This window comes from Danio rerio, chromosome 5 (assembly GCF_049306965.1).
Source record: "Danio rerio strain Tuebingen ecotype United States chromosome 5, GRCz12tu, whole genome shotgun sequence".
Classification (NCBI taxonomy): Eukaryota; Metazoa; Chordata; class Actinopteri; order Cypriniformes; family Danionidae; genus Danio; species Danio rerio.
In genome coordinates, this window is record NC_133180.1 from 12,550,314 (window position 1) to 12,560,855 (window position 10,542).

The following is a 10,542-nucleotide window of genomic DNA, read 5'->3' on the forward strand; positions in this document are numbered from 1 at the left end:
CACACTTGCTAAATAAATGCATTTGTATGTTTTCAAAAAAAAAAAAAAAAATCAGAGCCAAAGTTTTAAAGATAAAAAATATTTTATTGTAAAAAAATATTACAGTTGAGGGCAAATTATTATTTATTATTTGAAGGCAAATATTTATTCTTTCAAATATTTCTCAAGTGAAATTTTGTGAAATTTTCACAGTATTTCCTGTAATATTTTTTTTCTTCTGGAGAAAGTATTATTTGTTTTATTTTGGCTAGAATAAAAGTGTAAAAACATGCAATACTGGCAACGGAGTTGGGGATCCCAATGTAGCATCTTTATTTACAAGAGTAGTCAGTCAGGCATTGGTCAAACACAGGATCAAATGGGTACATACAAGTAATCCAAATGATGAAGTCAAGTAACTGGCGAATGGTCAGTACAGGCGGCAAAGAATCAATGACGAGAAAATATAAAAGCAATAAATGCTATCATATAAACATTTACAATGTTTTTCTCAAACAAATGTCATTCGTTCGAGCATATTTGACACGGAATAGTGCTGCAAATTGAAATAACAAAAAATAAATAACGGCTGTTAAATTACAGAAATTTACCATAAATTTTTTGTAATTTAATATCCTTTATTTTACGGTATATTTCTGTAATTTAAGTGCTGTTATTTTACGTTTTTTTTACGGCACCCCAGCTGCTGGAAATAAACCTTAAAATTGCGGATTTTTCTTTACAATGTGCTGTATATTTAAATAACTTTTTTTTTTTTACCTTTTTTTATTCATTTAGCCTAGTTACAAGCATAATAAACCTCTTTTCACAACCATTTTCTTTTAAATCATAAATATTTGTTCAGGTTCCCAATCGTTTGACTTGAGGTGTATAAATGGCATGGCAATTAAACAGAATGTATGGCCTAATTTGTGGAAATGCTCTAACATTTGTTTAATAGTTTTAATGAAACGTCCACAAATCAAGTTTTACTATAAAAGTTCAGCTCGTTAAAAGTAAGCGTTAGGTTTGATATTCTCTGTGTAAGAATGTCTGGATTATTGTCAGCTGTTGCAGGAGTTGATGGGTGCAAAGAGTTCTGGGAGTTGTAGTTCTGCAGGAATACCGAGATCTCCAGCGTTGATAACACTACTGGCGACTACTGGTAGTTGTAATATTTAAAAAAACATTTTAAGGTCAAAACTATTAACCCCTAAAGATTTTTTTTTTTTTGTCTACAGAACATTTGCAATCAAGCTACAAAACACAAACTGTACATCCTGTTTGGCTCCATAAAAGTCTGTCTGTGTATGCTAATGAAAGTAAAGTACAGCCACTGTGTTTCTAATAAACTGTCCTGTTTGATATGTGTCTGTCTGAGGTGTTGGATATTCTCCAGCACATCCAGGCTCTGGACCCGTCTCAGCATGGAGCGGTGGGGTATCTGGTGCAGCACACGCTCGAGCACATCCAGCATAAGCGACATCCAGTGGAGCCGGAGGTGAAAAGACGCAGCGCTCCTGAACACAGAGACGTTCAGTTCTCCACAGGCCTCATCATGAAGCATAAGAGGTGCTTCTTTTTATAAACCCCGTGCAACAAATCAAACTCTGAAATTTGAGAAATGCAAGAGGAACTTGAACTACCATCTCAAAAGTTCAAATGTTCTCTTTTCCGAGTTTGGGCACCCCTGCTGTACACCGTAAAACCCAACAGTCAACTTTATCAAATGAAACGAGTGTAGTTAACTCAACATTTACTGATGGTTAATTCTACTCATTTGAAAAGAGTTTTAAGCTCAGTGTTTAAGGTAATGAGTTAATTAAATAGCTCATTACTTCAACTTAAATGGAGCACGTCCACAGTACTTATATAGATTAGTTTAAAGAGCCCATATTATACATGAAATAGGGTCATATCTTGGTTGTAAGGGTCTCCAACAACAGTCTAATATGCATGCAATAACACTTTCATGGTCTTATAATCTGCATTTATTTTTACCTAATTATCCCAGTGACTCCTGTATGAATCGTCCAGTGATTCATTTGTTCTCAAACCCCTCCTTAGCGCGAAGCTAATCTGCACTGATTGGACCAATGACAGCCTGTTGCGATTGGTCGACTGCCTTCAGTCAGAGTGAAATGCCAAACAGCTAATCCGCAATATAAAAGTAATCACAGTTCATACACGCTCGATAGTGTAGGCGTGGATTTTAGCTGCCAGTGGGTCAATGTAAATACAGACGATGGACTTGAAAATACAGACGACTGTTTTATTGAGCAAAAATTCCAAAAACTGTCGAGGAGATCAAATAGCTTGTCTCACTCTGCTCTTTTCACAGACACAGACACAGACACACACACACACACACACACATTGCCCTCGTCCTTGAGCGCGCGCGCGCACACACACACACACACACAAACACACACACACCTCCGGACGACAACGTGCACGCACACACACACACAAACACACACACATACCTCCGGACGACAGCGCACGCGCACACACACACACTACTCCTCCACGGAGCTCCGTAAACAAAGCAGCACGCGTCGCGTTTTTAACGTGACTTTGCACGCGGTAAGAGAATATAGCGAGTTAACCTGATACAGTACACGCGGTTAAAATATACGAATGTGTAGTGACAAATAAAGGCTTGATTGATTACAAGTAACAAATCACAACTAAATACATTTGCAAGCTAGAGTAAACGAGGCAACAACTTTAATCGCACGTACTTACACTTGAGAAATGGAGGACGAAACTAATCCTGACGTCCATCAGTAAGTTACTCTTTACTGATCCTTCCTTTAACAAACGCTGATGAAGTATTCTTTGTAGCATGTAGTTTCCAACTGCTTGGTTATAATGCTGAGGTTTCATCTTTGGGTAGACCCTCGATAATATCCATCTGCAGTGTGACTTCAATCGACCGGCATGTTTGTGTGCGTGTGTTTGTGGGTGTGTGTGTGTGTGTGTCTGGGTTTCTGCGTCAGAGGGCGGGGCCTCAGGTTTGAAATCTCCCGGGTTTGCGCGTGCATGTGAATAACTTGGTTTCGTTCGTACGTCATGGCGAAACACCTAATGACTCGGTATCAAGGCGACTCGTTTGAAGCACTATGAGTCGACTCTTTTATAGATGAATCAACCGTTTTAAACACTGTACTCTTACAGATTTAAGCCTTAGCTGGATACTTCACTTCACTTAGAGCTGTGTTGCACACTACATGGAGGGGAATTTTCAAAAACCCATAATATGGGCTCTTTAACTTAAATGGTTTGTAGCAGTCGGTTTCCTCAAACGGTTTGAGTTGCCTTAACTTATTGAGTTTTACAGTACTCAGTTGGTTTGAGTTCTCTTCATTTATTGGGTTTTGCTGTGCTCAAATTGATTCATTTACTCAAATAGATTAAGTTCATAGTACTCATTAGCATTTTTTTTTTAACTTAAATGCTTTGTTGCCATCGGTTTCCTCAAACGGTTTGAGTTACTGGTAACACTTTACAATAAGGTTCATTATTTAATGCATTTACTAACATGAACTAATCATGAACAACACGTGTACAGCATATATTAATCATAAATGAACATTTACTAATGCATTATTAACATCCAAGTCAATGCTTGTTAACATTAGTTAATGCACCATGAGTTACCATGAACTAACAATGAACAACTGTATTTTCATTAACTAACGTTAACTAACATGAACAAATACAGTAGTAAATGTATTGTTCATTGTTTGTTGCTGTTAGTAAATGCATTAATTAACATTAACTAATAAACCTTATTGTAAAGTGTGACCAAGTTACCTGAACTTTTTGGGTTTTACAGTGTAGATAAACCATGGACGTTGCAGAACATTGTGAATCTGTGTGGTTCCTCTCATACTGTAGGTCAGGCTACAACTGTGTTATCTATGGATGGGACCCTAAATGCACCATGAGTCAGGAGTGGATTAACACCATGAGGGTCCATCAACTGTCTAAAGGGGCTGATCAGCCGTTCTACAATGTCCTGGTACAGGACGGGACCTGCAGATATGCTGCACAAGGTGGGGCTTTTCACATTTGTGAGAAAAACAAGAAATATGTATATTTTTATTCATACTTCAGGGTGTCCGCAGGGTTTTAAAATGTCTAAAAGTTCAAAAACAAAATTTAGGTCCTTAAAAAGTCTTAAATTCACTCAAATCTTGTCTTAAATGATTTTAAATGGGTCTTAATTTTCCAGTGTCCATGTTAAAGTGACCCAATCAGGCTAATACCCTTACAGTCACCAACAATACAATACAATACAATATTCTGTCATTCATTTTCCTTGGGCTTAGTCTCTAATTCAGAGATCGCCACAGCGGAATGAACCACCAACTATTCTAGCATATGTTTTTCAAAGTGGATGCCCTTCCAGCTGCAAACCAGTCATACACTACGGCCAATTTAGGTCGTACTCACACTAAGCGCGGTTCACTTGGGCTTTGGCGCGGTTCGCTTGTGTGTAAGGGCCTACTCACACCATGCTATCCGAACCGTGCCCAGGCTCGTTTCCCGGATCGTTTGAGAAGTGTGAGTGCTCTGAATCGGGCTCAGGCATGGTTCACTTGGCTGGCCCTGGCCCGGTTGGAAGAGTTGTAGCTGAGAGCGGTTCACTTGGGCTTTGGCACGGTACGCTTGTGTGAGTGCAAAACGTGCCTGAGCTGGAAACTGAAAGCGAGACGTGACTTTTAAGGGACTGTTTCATATGGATTAATTAATCTTTCTTACTCTTGAATGAACGCAACCTGTCGTAGTTTATTAAAGACGCAAACCCCTCACTTCACGACAGCTGCACTTTCAGCAAACCTCCTCATTCCTGCAGCACGAGGGCTTTATGATTGTTTATGAGTGTCAAAAGTGGCTGATCTGTTCGGCGAAAAATTTGACTTAGTATCATTGTATCTCAAACAATATAACTAGAGAAATCTCCACTGTGCTGAGCGAGAGCACTTACTGAACAGCGCATCATCGATGACGTAAGCATGCCCAGGCCTGAATGTAATGTGAGAGCAGGCTGTCTGGGGAGACAGAAGTAGGGGCAAGCGTGCTTTGGCCATCTTCCAGGCAATTGTACATAGTGCGAGTACGCCCTTAGTTTGTTGAATTCACCTATAGCGAATGTCTTTGGATTGTGAGGAAACCGCAGCACCCGAGGAAACCCACACCAACACGTGGAGAACATGCAAACTCCACACGGAAATGCCAACTTACCCAGCCAGGGACTCGAAACAGTGACCTTCTTGCTGTGAGATGACAGTGCTAACCACTGAGCCACTGTGTCGCCTTTAAAGGGACAGTTCACCCCTAAATGAAAATGTATTCACAAGAGGAGTGAATCTAGAATAATACATAACAAATCAATGACAAGCATAGATTAATAAAGTATAGTAAAGACAAAAGTGAATTGTATTTTTTAGGTATTCATTATTCAGGTACAGATATTAAATAATCTTCATCGCATAGTCTTCATTGTATATTATTTCATCTTTATTAAAGTTACAACAAATTTCGTGACCGGATGTTGTAAAATTTGAAATATTGAAATGTTCACACAGTCACAGGCCTTAAAGGGACAGTTCACTCAAAGATTAAAATATACTCACTATTTACTCACCCTTTACTTGTTTCAATACTATAAGAGTTATTAAAATATATTCTTTTTGTGTTCATTTAAATTAAAAAAAAAGAAAACTCATAAAACAAGTGAAGGGTGTAATGAAAATAATTACTTTTTGGGTGAACTATCTGTTTAAACACGCATGCAGATGATAAACTTTTATTCCATTATGATTAAACTCTTTATTAAACTATAATATCAAGATTGCATATCCTGTGATGTGACTACTGCGGATGCTTACATTGCGATCTTAATGCTGAAAGGATATATTGTGCAACCCTTAATTGTCTATACTTCTTTTCTGTCCTTGGCCAAAAACTCGCTCTCACATTGTTAGTGCTGTGTAAGCATTATCAAAATCAATATAAAAACAAATAAAATTAAATAAAATAGATTGTTGCGTGTTCTATAATATGCTGTAAAAAGTTTGAACATCACTGTTTTTCTTATTATTTACCATGTATATGTAGACATTACCTGAAACACAATGTTATGAAAATGTACTTGAAAGTTCTGGAAAAGTTCTGGAATGTGTATGTAAAAATGTGTATGAACACTGACAGTTCAAGTCAGAATTATTGGCCTTCCTGAATTATTAGCCCCCTGTATATTTTTTGTCCCCAATTTCTGTTTAACAGAAAGATTTTTTAAACACATTTGTAAACATATTAGTGTTAATAACTCATTTCTAATATTGGTGTTTCCCAGTACTGGGTTGCAGCTGTAAGGTCATCTACTGTATAAAACATATGGAATATTTGGCAGTTCATTCCACTGTGGACACACCTGTTGAATAAAGGGACTAAGTTGAAGGAAAATGGATGGATGAATGAATGTCTTTAAAAAATACAAAACCCCTGTATTTTTCTCTGTTGATTTGCAGAGAATCTGGAGCCTCACTCTGCGCCGCTGGAAATCGCCCACCCTGAAATCGGCCGCTACTTCAACGAGTTTTCTGAAACGCACTACATCTCAAATGAAGAGCTGCAAGCGCGATACCCAGAAGACATGTGTAAAACCAACAGGACAGTAGAGGAGCTTTACCACTCTCTCACTCCAAACTCAGGCCAGTCACCAGAGCCCACCGCCAACTTCCAGGACCACGATCTGTTAGATCCCTAGACCAGCACTTAAAAATTTTCAAACTACTTATCTAAAATGAGCAGAAACAACACAATTCTTTTTATCTGGGACAACTCAATTGTTTATCGTTCAATCCACTTACATTTGTAAAAACTAATAAGCTAACCTAATTCATTCATGTTGCCCCAACACAAGTCGATTGTGTGGAACCCGGCATTTTTACAGTGAGAGTAAGTGCAGAACATATCCACTTTTTTCATCAGAACATCTAATAGAAGACTCGGTTTCATAATTAAAGGAATTGATAAAGGGACAGTTCACCCAAAAATTAAAATCCATATTATTATATACTCAGCCTTCTCTATTGAACACAAATAAAGTTCCTTTGAGGAATGTTGAAAATCAGCAGCCATTGACTTCCTTAGTGTTGAATGTTAATGGATACTGGTTTTCAACAATCTTCAAAGTATCTTCTTTTGTGTTCATCAGAAAGAAAGAACTCAAACATGTTCACAGAAAGAAAAAACAAACTCATGAAACTGTGGAGGGCAAGTAATTTTTCATTTTTGGATGAACTGTCCCTTTAAAAGCAACACTTCTATGCTTTTTTGGATTTAGAGGGGATTTTAAAGCTCCCCTAGAGTTAAACAGTTGAGTTTTAAAATTTTTTAATCCATTCAGCTGATCTCAGGGTCTATCCGGAGCACTTTTAGCTTAGCTTAGCATAGCATAGATCATTGAATCAGATAAGGCCATTAGCATCTCGCTCAAAAATGTTCAAATAGTTTTTATGAATTCTTATTTAAAAGCCAGACTCTTCTGTAGTAACATTGTGTACTAATAATCAAGGAAATTTTGTTGCCATACCATGGCTGCAGCAGGCGCAATGATACTAAGCACCAATTTTCATTTTCTTTTGTTCTTAGTTCACGATTTAATTACAGAAGAGTCAATCTTTCAATAGGAAAATGATCAAAACTCTTTTTTTTTTTTTTTTTTTTTGAGCAAGATGCTAATGGTCTAATCAGATTCAATGATCTATGCTAAGCTAAGCTAAAAATGTTACCACCAGATCGCTGATGAGCTAACTTAATTCTTTCATGTTGCCCCAACACAAATCGATTTGTGCGGAACCCGGTATATTTTACATTGTGAAATAAAAGCAGAACATATCCACTTTCTTTCATCAGAACATCTAATAAGAGACCCGATTTCATAATTGAAGGCATTGATGAAGATCCATGTCATTATACTCAGCCTCCACTATTGAACACAAAAGAAGTTACTTAGAAAAAAAGAAAAAAAAACTATGGAAGTCAATGGCTGTTAATTTTCAACATTCTTCTATGTATGTTAATGGTTTCTTCCAACATTCTTCAAAGTATCTTCTTTTGTGTTCATGAGAAAGAAAAAAAAACTCAAACATGTTTGCAGAAAGAACAAAAAAAGCCTCATGAAAATGTTTTGAGGGCAAGTCATTTTTCAGTTCTAGATGAACCGTCTCTTTAAAGCAACACTTCAATCCTTTTTGCATTTAGACTCATTTTAAAGTTGAGTCTTACCATTTTTTAATCCATTCAGATGATCTCTGGGTCTATCGAGAGTTCCTTTAGCTTAGCTTAGCATAGATCATTAAATCAGATTAGACCATTAGCATCTCACTAACAATGACTAAAGAGTCTCTATAAGTTTCCTATTTAAAGCTTGACTCTTCTGTAGTTACATTGTATGCTGAGACTAATGGAAAATGAAACTGTTTTTTTCTAGGCTTATATATCTAGGAACAATATTCTCATTCTGGCGTAACAATCAAGAGATTTTGTTGCATACCATGGCTGCAGCAGGCGCAATGATATCACGCATCAGTTTTCATTTTTTGTTGGTCTTAGTACAAGATTTAATTACAGAAAAGTCAATCCTTCAATAGGAAAATGATCAACTTTTTTTTTTTTTTTTTTTTGAGCAAGATGCTAATGGTCTAATCCGATTCAATTATATATGCTAAGCTAAGCTAAAAATGTTCCAAACAAATCACTGATAGGCTGAATGGATTCAAAACTGGTAAAACTCAATTGTTTAACTCTAGCAGAGCTGTTTAATGAGCCTATTTCTAAACAAAGTGGAGTCTTTAGTCGTAGGTTTTCACAAATTTGTTAACTTCTGGTCCTAGATCAGTCTCCCAGGCAATTTTGACCCAGAGCTGCAAATGTAGTCTGAGCTGAAAGAAACTACGAGTGTTGTTTTCGAGTGGTGTACAAACGATGTTACAGTATTCGTACAAAATAAGTTACAGTATTCGTGCAGATACAAAACTTAGATGTATAGACTATATAAACTCGCACTACAGAGGGTCTGAATATTCAGTTAAATGTGTTGAAGATCATCGTCAGGCCGTCATTAATAACTGAACTAATGCACTAATATGTTAATAAACACACACTTCACGTGAGGAATAATGTCTGACACTGTCACCTTGTAATATTTTGTAATGTTTACTTCAGAATTATCAAAATGAAACCTGGAGAACAAGAGCTCGAGGAGTTCGTAGTGGTTGTAAATATAAAAGTATTGAGAATATAAGAGAATGAATCACAATAAAAGAAGAAGCCCCATGCTGTTGCTCCAGTTATTTAATTGCATGTATATTTACATAATGTATTACACTCTCTATATATTTATTTTTTAATTAATATTTAAATAATTTTAGCCCAGCATATTTACAATAGAGTGTTGGGCAAAAATTAAACTGCATCCAAAAATAAGTTTGTTTTTATGTAATACATATACTATGTATACACTCACTGGCCACTTTATTAGGCACACCTTACTAGTTCTGGGTTGGACCCTCATTTGACTTTAGAACTGCCTTAATCCTTCGTGGCATAGATTCAACAAGGTGCTGGAAATTTTCCTCAGAGATTTTGGTCATAAAGGGATGGACATGGTCAGCAACAATACTCAGGTAGGCTGTGGCGTTGACACAACGCTCAATTGGTACTAATGGACCCAAAGTGTGCAAAATATCCCTTACAACACCACCACCACCACCAGCCTGAACTGTTGATTCAAGGCAGGATGGATCCATGCTTTCATGTTGTTTACGTCAAATTTTGACCCTACCATCTGAATGTCGCAGCAGAAATCTAGACTCATCATATCAGATATTCTTTGTAAACCCTAGAGAGATAGTTGTGTGTGAAAATCCCGGTAGATCAGCAGTTTCTGAAATACTCAGACCAGCCCGTCTGGGATCAACAACTATGCCACATTCAAAGTCACTTAAATCACGTTTCTTCTCCAGATGCTTTGCAGCAGATCATCTTGACCATGTCTACATGCCTGAATGCATTGAGTTGCTGCCATGTGGCTGACTAGAAATTTGCGTTAATGAGCAGTTGGACATGTGTACCTAATGAAGTGGCCGGTGAGTGTATTTATGTATAAAAAAGCACACATGCATATATTTGACAAAATATATTGACCTAAATATTATTATTAAATAAAAAATTTGACTTAGATATACATTACATAGATATTTATTGTACATGTAATGTATAACTATGTAGTTTAGTATAGTTTGTTTGTATGTACGGGAATGTTTTATATAAAATTTTAACTTTTTTCCCTGAGATCACCAAACTAATTTAGGAAAGTTGTGAACTTCTTTGTTCAGATGGTGAGACTTTCTGGCTTAACTTTTTGTTTTTTCCCGGAGAACAGGATCGTCAGGTTTTGCTCATACTGAGATACAAGGTCAATATTTCAACATCCTGAAATCTGTCAAACGTTTTACTTTAATATTTATGCTGATTGTTTTTAAG

At 36.8% G+C, this 10,542-nt stretch overlaps 1 protein-coding gene across 1 annotated transcript in view; it reads left to right on the plus strand.

The window, feature by feature from the left end:
* fbxo21 (F-box protein 21) overlaps positions 1 to 9,333 on the plus strand; it is a 28,547-nt gene extending 19,214 nt beyond the window's left edge. Inside the window, exons 10-12 of the mRNA XM_691038.9 lie at positions 1,361 to 1,551; positions 3,883 to 4,040; positions 6,522 to 9,333. Of these exons, the coding sequence (XP_696130.4) occupies positions 1,361 to 1,551; positions 3,883 to 4,040; positions 6,522 to 6,760 (588 nt within the window). The 3' untranslated portion in view covers positions 6,761 to 9,333. The remainder of the gene's footprint in view (positions 1 to 1,360; positions 1,552 to 3,882; positions 4,041 to 6,521) is intronic.
* The last annotated feature ends 1,209 nt before the right edge of the window (positions 9,334 to 10,542 follow it).